At 43.1% G+C, this 13,524-nt stretch overlaps 1 protein-coding gene across 1 annotated transcript in view; it reads left to right on the forward strand.

The window, feature by feature from the left end:
* Positions 1-12,649: 12,649 nt before the first annotated feature.
* The window catches only part of LOC102213893 (uncharacterized), a 24,627-nt gene continuing 23,752 nt past the window's right edge, over positions 12,650-13,524 (forward strand). The window contains exon 1 of the mRNA XM_005748202.2: positions 12,650-13,207. Coding sequence (XP_005748259.1) covers positions 13,181-13,207 — 27 coding nt within the window. The 5' untranslated portion in view covers positions 12,650-13,180. The remainder of the gene's footprint in view (positions 13,208-13,524) is intronic.

The following is a 13,524-nucleotide window of genomic DNA, read 5'->3' on the forward strand; positions in this document are numbered from 1 at the left end:
ATTGGATTGGATTGTGGACAGTACTAATAATGACACTTTATGTTTGACTGAAGGCAGAGACGTCATTAAATGTGGCTTCTATTAAAAAAAAAGTTACCTCACAATAATGTAGACGATACAGTATAAAACACTTATACATCCATGGTGCTTCGTGTCAGTTCTGTTGGAAAATGACTCTAAGACTAAAACTAAACAGTTTATTCAATCATTCAGGAAATCCCCCAAAGTTGATTCTGTTCATCTGATTTGGATTTGTGTGATATTTTGTGTACGTGTGTTCAGAGGGAACTATGACAGAGTGCGGCCGTATGTTGAAGGCGATTGGTGCTCCAGATGCCCCGAAAACCTCCAGATGTGAAAACAATCTCTGTGGTAAGAGTACGACAGGCTGTCGTTACGCCTCCTGTTCTGTGTTCATCCACATCAGTACTTTAGTTTAGTTTAGTGTTTGTTCAATGGCAAATGTAATTTAAGTTAACGCAGCATCAGGTTTCACAGGTGCTCGCTGACTTTTCACCACATTTATTGATAAAATGCAAAAGAAGAAAAACATTTATTTCTAGTCTTTTTCAACTGTGAAGGGTAAAAAGTGCAACATCGTTTTCAGCACAGCGAAAGGTGAACCACTGCGGTTAAAACATCCATAATAACTGTAAAAAATAAAGCTGGCTACTTTGCAGATTTCACCCATCGCAGGTTATTTTTAGAACGTAACTCCGGTGATAAACGAGGGACCACTGCATGTAACAACCTTTACATACTGTTCAGTATATAAACGTTTATGTGTAAGGGTAGTGACCACTTTTCATGACAGCAACAATATTTTAAATGTAGTTTTCAGTGACACAAACAATACAAAAATGAAAGTTGACACTGTTGTACTTTTCTGACCTGCATCACTGAGGCTCAAATCGAGGAAAATGTGTTTTAGGGAGTCTTGAAACTTTCAACCTGTACGTGCCAGGCTGGTGTGTATTGTTAAGTGACAGTGGCCCCTGACGCTGGCATGAGAAATGTGTGTGTGTTTGATCCACGCCAGTCTTTCTAACATTCTTGTTAGCATCGCCCTGGTTTCCTCAACACAAAGCCAATAAGATTTTTCCAGTTTATAAATCGTACATGCACGTGCAGTCAGAATAGGACTTTCAAGAAGCAATCACATCACCAGGTAAAGTTTTCTTTATGAATGCATGTGACTCCATCATATATTTGATTATTGCTCCCACATCTGCTGCATTGTGTTTCCAAAGAGAGGACCAGAAGGAGAGCAGCAATGGACATGGGTTTGAGTGGGTGTGGTGGGCAGGCCTGTGGAGAAAGTAACAAAGATGTGAACTTAAAGATTGTGGATTAAAAGTTTAAAGAAGTGAAAGCAGGGACAGAAGGTGGAGTGGTGGTTATGAGAGACCAGACTTTCAAAGTGAGAGAGTGGTTGAAATATTCATCGCTAAATGCTCGTTGTGCTCTCAGCCTATTTCTGGTCCTGGTGCTCTGCAGAGCTGCAGACTCACCCTTCATGTGTGTGTCTGCAGCTCTTCCCTGCAGCTAAGCAGCATTTCTGTTCTTCTATTAAAATAAACGTGTCTGATTGTATTTCTGTTGTGTACGTCGCTCTTTTAACCCTCCCTCTCTCAGACTCTTTCACTCTGTGCTGCTTTCTACTGTTTGCCTTTGTGTTTGGAAAAGAGAATATCTTTTTCACGGCTTTCTGATTCTGCCATAGGAGGAGATGTTACAGGCGCTCTAATGACTGCCTGTGTGAACTATTGAACGGGCCTGCTACCCACAGAGGGCTGTAGGGGATGTGACTGAAGTAAATCAAATGAAAAAGCTTCTCAAGAAAACTTCAGACACAAAACAACTGCAACAAGAAGGGAAAGAAAAACAGAATTGAATTGAAAGCCTTTCTAGTCAGTATACACAGTGTAACAAGATTAAAACCAGCTCTGTAAAAGTGCACAAATAATATAAATATGCAGTACAGGAGTGACACAGGCTGACAGCCAGAGAATGATGGCACTACCACATATGTTACACTGGACTACAGTACTACAGCAAAATAAAACGAGGCTCAACTCATTTAGCTGCAAAGAACATAACTGCATGTAGATGCAAAATGATTTTACTCAAATATCAGCGCAAAAACCCTCTAAGTGGCTACAAAGAAACGTGACAGATGGAAAAGGTCTGGAGTGATTACACTATTACAACTATACAAATACAGGAGACTCGGAGTCTTATGAAAGAGTGCAAACATGTCTGAGACAGCAGACGCAAGCAGCAGAGGCAGAAGTCGGTCAGTGACGCACTAGAACAGCTGACTGTGAGTGCAGAACATCAGTAACACATTTATATTTATTTACAAATCTTTGAGGACATTTGTGTTTTGAAACTAGCTGCACAAGCCGACACATGGCTGTTCTTTAGTTTCAAAGCGACATCGGGTGCTAAAGTCTGACCTGCATCGACCATCAGCTGAGCGTCCTCCTCATCACGCCACGATTGCTGCAGAAACAAACTACTGCGAGCTGAACTTGCAGTGCAATAAATATTAGCGTTTCTGTTTTTTGTACCATGCTGTTTGAATTAGTTTAACCTCATGTGTATTAGTAGGTTTCAGCTGAGGCGACGCTGTGACTTTTTTGGGTGGCCATGGACCCCGAGGCCCGTCCACAGCACTGGACACTGAAGAGGGAGACCGAGAAAAAATGACAGAGGAGACAAAAATGGCCGTCGCACCCATGAATGCTGAAGCTTTCTGTTCCGTGTTTGTACTTCTGTCTCCCACATTCAGCATCGTCACTGTGAAACACGGGAGCTTAATGGTGATGAGACTCAGTGTCAGCTGTGTCTGGCTGGAGGACGGGTGGGAAAGTTACCCAGCAGCAGGGGGCGGGGATACTGGTCCGTATATATTGGGGGACCAGAGGACACCCCAGCACTTTCCCCCTCTGCTGTTGCTCTGCCGTCTGTGCTTAAAACTGTGCACCCGGGGTTTTGCTTTGCTGGCTTTCTGCTTTGTAACTCTCTTGCTAAATATCTGTCTGTATTTTTCTTGCTGTTCATTTGATTCAGTGTATTAAACTCTGTCCCAAGGATTCGACTCTTTTCCAGAGTCTTTTTGAGTGTCTTGATTTTAACCGGAGCTAAAAAAGTTGGGTCTCCACATCGTCAGCGGGAGAAGGTTATCATGATGGCTTCAAAATTTGCGACTGCAAGATCTTCCTTATTGAACTCACACATAAGCGTCATTATACTGATTTTGTAAATGAAGGTTAGTTATAAGGCTCAACAATGAACTGACTGCAGAGCGCCGTGCTCTGATTTTACACACTTGGAGAACCGTCCAGTTTTACATAAGCAGAATGCTAAGTGTCTTTCAGGTTGAAGTAAAATAAGTCACTTTATGTTGCGTCCTGTCGTGACCCAGCTTGGGTCCTCCGGCCAAACAATGACGCTGCCGCTGCAGTGGACACAGTGATCCACTGCACTGTACTGCACAGGCCTCCAGTGACCACACCAACAACCTTCCTGCAGGCAGGAGGAGTGAGTTTGCATTAAAGAGAAAGACATGCAGTCAGTGTAAAAGGATGGAGGGAGACACACAGAGGGAGCTATACAAGTAAAAGCAGGGGGAAAGATCTCCACTGAAGCTTGAGTCCAGAGTGACGTGGCCTCTGGCCATCTCATTTCAGAAGGACAATCTGAAATCACATGTTAACACACCTGATGGGAAAACATCCACACACACAAATAGTGTGTGAAGATGCTAATGCTAACCACTGATGGGAAGTACTGGTGCCTGCACCTTCTTATTTACATAGTAAAACTTTCTAAAGGCAAATACCTGGGGTGGGGTCTGGGGAGGAGGGCTGAAGAGTGGCAGGTACACCTTACAGGTTGCACAACTGAAAAAAAAGAACATATTTTTGTTTTTAGGGAAATGCCAAGAAAAGAGGAAGACCTCAGAGAAGATACATGAATGCAGGTGGACATGCAGAGGTTGGTGTGACAGACGATGAACTATAGTGATCCTTAGAGCTAAGATATTTTCATCTTACTTCGCGCGAAGATGAAAGATTTGAACCTATAACTTACCAAGAAATATCAAGACTTGCATGTTTACAGTCAGAGACAAGAAACAAGGAAGAGACAAGGATGGAAAAGGTTTTTCTGTTCATCATAGCTGCAGCAGGCAAGTATTTTAATGTGTTTTTTATTTTTCATGTCATTTTCATATTCATTTTAAACACAGTGTCAGGTAGCACTGTGTTACCTTGTGTTACTGTTATATTAACTGATCTAGAAACAGAAGGATAGTCATCATTAGGAAGTCATTTTATGTTTATGACATTAATATTGGTGGTTTTACAGCTCTAATTAAATACACAGCTAATACCACTACAATTCCACTGAAACCACACAGATAAGCTATATAATTATTTTTAAGTCCAAATGTAATTGATATTTACATATAACACAATAATATTCCATTTCTGCAGGGCTGTGTTCAGGCTCCTCATATGTTAAGCGTCAGTACCATTTTGTTTATGACTGGAAGAGCTGGACTGATGCTCTGAGTTACTGCAGAGAGAGATACACAGACCTGGCCACCTTAGAAAACATGGAGGATGTGAGGATCCTGCAGAGCATGGCAGACTCAAGTAAAATGAACTACGCACAATACCAAAATGTGAGTACACTTTTATCCTCTTTTTAAATTAAATTGATATATGTAAGCCACAGGTGGGAGTTAATGTGTTTGTATGTATCAGTGGCATGGTAGACATGGATGTCGTCACTTTTCTGCACTATAGTTAAAAAGAATCTGCTATATTACAAAAAATATATTTTCTATTACCTGAAAACGACTTTTCAGATCATTCCTTTGGGTAACAAAGCAATAAAACACCATGAAAACACCTCAGCACACATAAAAATGTATTATTGAAAAATTGTCTCAAAAATAAAATTATTTTGCAGATAAATGTTCACCTATCGTTGGATTAAGTTTTCTGATTTGTGTTCGTGCTTTTACTTGAACGTCCCAGTAGTAGTCCATTATGTTTTTGGTCAAGTCATCATCTCTGTGCAGTGTTGGGAAGGTTACTTTTAAAATGTACTCCACTACAGATTACAGAATACTGAAGGCTACTCTCCACACCAACACCAGCTAGATGCTTAATCTTAATATAAATGAGTAACAGCAGGTTACATTAGGTAAGGCTGCACTTTTTGCAGCGATCTCGTATAGAAAACTATTCCACGCGTATATAAAACAGGTCCGCGGCTCTGAACCGTAGCAAAGGGACCTCTGACTAATACGTCGGGTTCGTGTTGAAAGGCTGCTCCAACGGAGCTTATTGTTTCAGAGGTCTCCAAGAAGGCTGGGTACTCTGATCCATCATTCGGTGCATAAGTGCAGTTAGGAACCATTCCCTGACCCGAAGGCGCAGGGAAAAAACCCTCTTGTCCACTGGGAGAAACCCCTACATACATGCTGCAAGCTAGATACCCACCCCAGCTCGCCGCCTTTCACCAGGGGCAACTCCAGATTAAGTCCAGCACCTCTCCAGGAGACTGGTTCCAGAGCCCGAGATATGCGTTGAGGTGATCCCAACTATACTCAGCCGGTACCGTTCAACCTCATGCACTAACTCGGGCTCCTTCCCTTGTGTGTAATTTTGTGTTTAATCTGTATGTGCGTGTAAAACAAAACAGTTTTCAGTTTTTTGTACACGGGCCACTCCGCCCCAAAGCTCACCCTCAACACAGTCCACACACAGCCTAACTTTACCATTGCAGGGGGTCCATTGGGGATTGAGTCTGTCGACATAACACGCCACTGACCACGTAACTACAGGTGTGACTGGGTAATTACTGCACCAGGCGACCAGATCTCCTCTCGGTCCAGCTCAAACTGAATGATTCCAAAGAAAAATGAGACCTCTCAGTTCAGGCTTCATTACTAAGACAGGAATGTAGGTCATATAGTTTTAGTCAACACAATTTAATTATTGCTTGCAGCGAGCCTGGATTGGGATGTATGGTGACATTAACGGCTGGAGGTGGTCGATGCCAGACACAGATTTCTACAAAAATGATGAGGCTACGTTCAGAAACTGGGAGCCTGGACAACCGGACAACTGGTTAGGGAACGAACACTGTGCTAAGTTACATGAGACTGGATTATGGAATAATGACAGATGTGGCAGTAAATTTAACGCCATTTGTTCTGATGTCACAGGTGAGGGTTTTAATTAATAAAATGTTTTTTAAATGTAGAAGTCAGCAGCATTTTCATCTGCAACCGGAGCTGTTGTGTTTCAGGGATCTACATTGTTCTTCAGAACACTTCACTTTGGTCTGTTTTCAGGACTGAACGTGACATTTGTCTTCATCAACAATTTCATGACATGGACGGAGGCTCAGAGCTACTGCAGAGCCCATCACACAGACCTGGCCAGTGTGAGAAACATGTCTGAGAACCAGAGAGTAACAGAAGTGCTACCTGCAGGGCAATCCGCCTGGATCGGCCTTTTCAGAGACTCCTGGAAGTGGACAGATGGTAGTAACTCCACGTTTAGAAACTGGAACCCAACTCAACCTGATTTAAGCACAGGGAATAAGGTTTGTGCGGCAATACTCTTTCCATCTGGAGCATGGGAGGACTGGAACTGTGATCGAAAAACAGCATTTATCTGCTACAGGGGTAAGATGCACTTTGTTACTTTCCACCAGTGAACAGCAAAATTTCCAGCTTACCTCATTTCTCTAATTTAGGCCAACACAAATAAACTGAGTTGATCAGCTTTTTGAACGAAAACCACCGGTAACTGACTTAAGCTGATAAGACTGAGTTCAGTCTACTTACTATTTTTATTTTAGCACAATATTAGATTTAACATTGAGGTAGTCTTCAGTTTTGAATTTAATTACATGTTTGTGGCGGGGCGTGGCCTGCGGTGCAGTGCAGAGGAGGCGGACGCACCTGCACAAGCCCGGGTAAAGGAGCAGGGTTGGAATTGTGACATTAAAAAAAACAATAATTGCTAAAAGAAATTTAATTTGTAGTTCTAAATAAACTCTAAATGCATTTAGGACGTTTTTTACTCACTTTATGTCTCTTGCACGATGTTATTTCTCTCTCCATCAACACAGGTTACAATTAGATTAGCATGACCATTTATGCAAATTAGGCGATGACGTCATTCAGCGACTTCTAGCGACTTTTAGGACAGCCAATAGCGATTTTCCTTACTGAGTTGGCAACACTGTGTGTACCTCAGAGCCTCACACGCTGCACTCCAGACCGACGTTAAACACCATCCATAAAGAAGCAAAAGTAATGATACAACAGATTTGCTGCACTGTGAGATCCGGCTGTGAAACTGAGGTTGCTTTATTTCTTACCCCACACTTCTTTACCCTGGGGGGGGGGGCTCCCACCAATCACAGTGTAGTGTCTGAGAATAATTTGGAATTCATTTAGATTTCTGTATAATATGCTGGTTTTATGCCTTAACCTTTAGTTACACTCAGTCCTTTTGACCAGAATTTTTCAAAGTAAATTAAGGAACAATTTATAGTAACATGCACAATCTTTCAGTCCGTTAGGAAGATGCAGTAGAGGCAGTCCATCAAATCATCAAACTATTAAAACAGCAGTATTCAATACAGGCAGGGGAAAGTCACCCTGACACTCCACTCACCTGGTGAAAAAGCTGGGAAGAAGCTGCTTTGCATTTCCTGCTTTACAAGGTTTTGAATCCATGCAAATGCTCCCTTATCACGTACTCTCAAACACCGTGTGATGTGTATGAATCCTCTAAAGTGCTACTACTCATTTCAATATGTTCTTATCAGATTGTCCACGTGTCTTTTTTAAATGTGCTACTGGAAACCACAGAAAGCTTCCATGTAAATTACTTTGTGAAACTTTAGCTGGGCATCCACTGTGTGGCTTTTGGTCCATTTTGAGCTTTTTGGGGATCGGCCCGAGTTTCGCCTTAATCGTGTGTCGTGCATCGTGTTGTATACGTGGGGTAACGATTAAGACCTCACGACCAGCTCCTGATCATCAGTCATTTAGTCATAGAAAATCAAACCTGTTTGATATCCTGTCGGCCGTTGTCTGCCAACATGACTGCAACAACCGTGAAAACAGCTGGATCATCATCATCATTGGCACTTGTGCTTTACAATACAAATACAAATATAGTAATAAAATAGCAAAAACCAGACACAGCAATAAAATGAATTTAAAAGTCACCCACAGAGTTAAAAGCCAGCGAATAAAAATAGTTTTTTAATCTGGACTTAAAACCTGGCACTGATGGAGCCTGTCTGATATGGAGAGGAAGGCTATTCCAAAGCATTGGAGCCGCAACAGAGAACGCTCGGCCTCCTCCAAGTTGTAGCCGTGACTTTGGGACCGAAAGCAGCAGTTGCTCAGCTGACCGAAGCGAGCCAATAGGGACATGAGGCCTCAACAAATCAGACAAACAAACAGGTGCCAGACCGTTTAGAGATTTAAAAATCAATAAAAGGACTTTAAAACGGATCCTTAATTCAATTGGAAGCCAATGTAGAGAGGCCAAAACCAGAGCCATGTGGTCGAATTTCCTTCTGCCAGTTAAAAATCGTGCATTTTGCACTAGTTGCAAGCGTGACAAAGTGTCCTACCCAACCCCCATTGAAAGAGAAATGCAATGATCTGTGAAGTAATAAAGGCGTGAATAATAAATAAAGGGCTTAACCTCCGATAAGCGTCTGAGGTGCTGTTTCACCACCTCGTTTACGTGACCGTCAAAGTGCAGAATCAACTTTTACTCTGAGATTTGTGATCGAACTCTTTAAATGGGAAGTCAAAGAGGCAAGATCAACATCTGGAGCATCAGAAAAACGATGAGCGATTTCTTTCTTTGTCACTGACAGAAAGGAGAGTTTATCTGAAAGGAGGCTGTACGTGGCCCGCCATGTGAAATGAGTTTGACACCCTGAACTAAACTCAGGGCAGCAGGAAAAGCAGGTGACGTAAGCTGTCCATCCTTTGTTTTCTAACCCTGAGTGTCCCTCGTTCTTTAATCAGCGCCTACCTACAAGCAAGTGGTGAGATTGAGGCTGGAGAAAAACAGTCTGGATCTGAATGACGATGATGCGATGGATGCCATGCTGAAACAGGTAACTGGTCACCTCCAGCGTTATTGTGAAACAAACCTTAAGCTGCTTTAACTTTCATATACCTAATAACAACAAACTTATGCAGCAGCAAAAAAGAGTGAATAGCAAATATTAGTGAATAATTTTGTCTATGTCATATTCTGCAAATCACATTTTTGTGTCCCAGCTCAAACAGACGCTGAAGGACCAGGGAGTCGCTGGAGATCTCGCACTGAGCTGGAGGAAGCAGCCAGAAGGAGAAGTCTTCCACAAGGATGAAGAAGGAAACAAGGAAAGGAAACCATCTGTATAAGACAAGCTTTACCAATTTTGGTTATGAAACATTTCTTTCTGCTTTGTCCTTTTAAAAAAGATTATTCTTTAGTTCTCTAATTTGTGTAAACTCTACTTTCATATTTAAAATGAAACGGTCACTGCTAAATAAAGAATAAGCAGGACTTTGAGCAACATGTTTTTGAGGCGTTGGTGAAAGAAGCCTGCACTTCTGTTTCTGTGAATATAAAAAAGAACATTAAGATTTTATATGAAATAATAATAATAATAAAACGAATACAGAACCTTGAACCTTGAACTCCCGTATATTTCTATAACGAACGCTGTAATGAGCTGATCCGATCATAGTTGCTGATGCAGCTGTACTAGACCTCAGTCCTGCTCTGACACAGTCACATCAGTCTGGGTGTGAGAGGAACGAACGACGACAGTCCACCGTCGGCCGGATTGCCAGGCACTCTTTCTCCACTGTGCTGTATTTCCTCTCCTGCCGTGTCAGTTTCCAGCTGGTGTGCAGGATCAGGTGGCGATCCCCCGTACCTGCTGGGACCAAACGGCACCCAGCCCTGTGTTTCAGTTAAGAAGCTTTGCAGCGTGGGCACAGAGCACATGGTCCATGAGGCGCTGGGAACAAGCCAAACGAAAGTTTGACAAACAGGTCCAAACCTCACACTGTTTTTTCCTTGGAATTTGCAGACAAGGGAATCTACCTTGTAGTAGTTGACACAGAAGCATATAGACCTACCTTTCTTCACTACAAGAACTATAAGAACTATTTTCAGCATTTCAGCCAGTTCTCTCTGGAAGATTTGCCTTTCATGCTCAGGTAACCTTGGCATCTGTGGCCCCAACTCATCTCTCTCCTTCACCAGGACACTAGACCAGAGAAGTGGTTTTGGCCTCTCTCCATGCTTTCAGGAGATGAAGGTGATATATCTGTGTGGCTCCACCCCTGTCTGTATGTTGCCCACTCACCATGTGACCACAAAGGGTCTTTGCCACTTGGTGACTAACTTTGAGCTTGAAGAAGGCAGTAATACAAGTACTTTATCTCCTGGTGAAATTTGCCACTCTGTTGCAGAGGCCCTGCTGACATTTCTGGGCCTGGAGCACATTTTTCAGTGACAACCTTCCCAACGTGTGCAGCTTTGTCTAAGGTCCAGGATGTACTGAATCTCATTTTTTACTGGCCCAGGATCTGCCATTTTTCTGGGACACCCTTCCACAAACAGTGTCTGGTCCTCTGCTGTCATCCAACAACCCCAGAACTGCCAGCAGCGGTTTTCCTGGGAAAGGCCCAAGCGATCCAAAATGTCCCATCAGATGTCTCCAAAGGTCCCCGGCGAGGCTGGCGGCAAGCTCAGAGTTGCTGTCTGAGCATTCCCAGAGAGCAGCAGCAGCAGCCATGGCGCCCATTCTGCCGTGGGACACTGCCACGCTCTGAAATGGCTTGGGTGGTCTCCAGGAATAACTGTGGGTTGTCGCCCTCCCCATCCGGTGCGTCGTCACTGCCAGCAGAGGAGGGGGCGGTGGCACGGTGACCCCAACCAGCACCTGCGTCTGGTGCTCAGCCTGGTCCTGAGGTCTGTTCAGCTGTTGCCTCTGCCACTGAGACTTTGCTCTTTTCCTTTAATGGTTTTGATGAATTTTAGTTCCTGTGTTTTGTTTTATGTCTGTTAGTTTTTAGTTTCATCTGTTTCTGAGGCTGTTCCTCACTCACTCTCATGTTTGTGTTAATATCTCAGTTCTCCTGTTTTCTACATGTTAGCATTTACGTCCGTATTAGTTCACTTGTGTATTTCCTGTTTTATTTTGAAAGTTAGTTTCCTTTTATGCCTCACATAAGTTTTATTTCTTCCTTTTTGCTTAATTGATTGTATTCACCTGTGTCTCGCTTTTAGTCAGCCTCTCAGTGTATAAGCAGTCTGGTCCTGTTTGCTGTGATGTCTGTGTCTGGAGCTTTTGCACTTTTGATATTGTAAAACCTGTTAAAAGTTGTCTTTCCTTGGTCACTTGTGTTTATTGTATCGTGTATTGTTTACCTCTCAGTCATTAGTTGGTTCCAGAACCCGAGCTGTGCATGTAGGAGACTCTGATCATGTGTAGGTAAAATCTTTCAACCACACACTGGCTCAGGATCCTTCAGTCAGATGTAGCGGGAAAAATCAGATCCAAAATCCAGATTTGGGAGACAAAGTTAATAAAACTGAAATCCAACAACAGGCAGGAAACAATGTGCATAAAGTAAGAGGAAAACTACCACAAACTGAGGCTGTTAATACACTGAAATGATCAGGGAAGGGAAAACAGGCGGGGAAATCACACACAGCAGAAAATACAAGCAAAACTAAACAGTCTTGTTACACGAGACGAGACGAGAGGGTAACAAAGTAAAACAGGAAGTAACAGCAGGTCTAACAAAGAAATACAGACTTAAGAGACAAATAGAGGAAAGACAGGAGCGCAGGAAATCTGAAACTAGGTAATAATTATAATATAACTTACAAACAAAAAAATAAACTAAAATGTTGAACTTGGACTTGGAGAGAAATTCCATGTTTCTATCGCCAAATATAGCAGCATGGGATCAGAGTACCAGGATCTCCATTATGTTGGGTTATTTATAAATATATATCTATTTATATTATTTTTTAGATTAAGGTGTAACGTTCAAACGGGATTGGACTGTGTTTTCTGTCCAGCTTTTATTTTAACAGCAACTTTAACATTCGAAACGAAGCTGTGCAAAATGTACTTTCATGCTAAATAACGTCCATATTACAGGACATCAAAGTGCACTTTCATTTTTGAACATGTGAGTTATGAAGGCTAAAAAGGGTCTGGTGGAGTCACACACACACACACACACACACACACACACACACACACACACACACACACACACACACACACACACACACACACACACACAGTCGATGCTGTGGGCTTTCTGAGACAGATGGGGATGAGAGAAAAAGCACCGTGTGAAGAAGAGGGAGTGAAACAAGGACAGACCAGCAAAATACAGAGAACGAGAGAAAGAGCGAGGAGCAGAGGGGAGAGAAAAACGTTGAATGGATGCTTCAGCTGACACTTCCTTTGACCAATCAGAGCAAATGTTTCCCTCCTCCTGCATCCAGCCACTGTGATTGGCCAGCAGGAGCCGAGCTGCAGAGAGAGAGAGAGAGAAGAAGCAGTCAGATGAAGACAGCTCTGTTCTTTACATGTACCGCTCTCTCTCTCTTTCATTCATTCTCCTCTGTCTCGCTCGTCCCGCTTTGTGCTGCTCCTGCTGCAGTTTGCTCGCCCATGATTATTTCTCATTCCTGAGGAGAGAGGGGTTTAATGCGATGGACCTGCTTCCCACCGACTGCTGCTGCTGCTGCTGTTTACACCGCAGCATCATGGGAGCTGTAGTTTCCTCAGCAGCACAGGAGGACAGCTGATTAGCCAGGGATTGTGGGTTTTCAGAGTTTGGAGATGTGAGCTGGTGGGCGGACGAGGCTCAACAAACTCTCTCTCTCTCTTTCTTTCTATTCTCTCGCTGTCTTTCGTTCTCATGCTTTTGAACCCTCTTCTGCCCTTTTCCTTCCTCTCCTCTGCAGTTTCTTTCATCTGATCTCTGCATCTTATTCCTTTTCTTTTCCTGTCATACTCACCATTTTCCCACCATTTTCTGCTCTCTGCTCCTCCTAACTCTGACCTGTCCGAGGGCAAAGGCAGAATGGGTTGCCGTCTCACTCGGACCAAGGTGAGTGAGCTTCTGCAGGTGTGTTTTGGGTCTGAGAGAGAGAGAGTGATAAACAAAGAGGGGGTGAGAAAGAGAGGAGAACGAGGAGGAGGAGGAGGAGGAGGGTGGGTAAATGAGATGTGATGGCTGCTGGGATGACCTGCTCTCTGTTATATCACTGTGGAGATGTAGACACACACCTTTACTGTATGCACACACACACACTCCTGCTCACACGCACATGTACACAAATCCCTAACCCAGATATTACGAATGAACCCAGACAATAGCTGAGAGAGAAGCTCTGATGACTGAAGGCTAAAGGCTGTTATCTGACT

Source organism: Pundamilia nyererei, unplaced genomic scaffold (genome assembly GCF_000239375.1).
Source record: "Pundamilia nyererei isolate P.nyererei 1_Seehausen unplaced genomic scaffold, PunNye1.0 scaffold00216, whole genome shotgun sequence".
NCBI lineage: Eukaryota > Metazoa > Chordata > Actinopteri > Cichliformes > Cichlidae > Pundamilia > Pundamilia nyererei.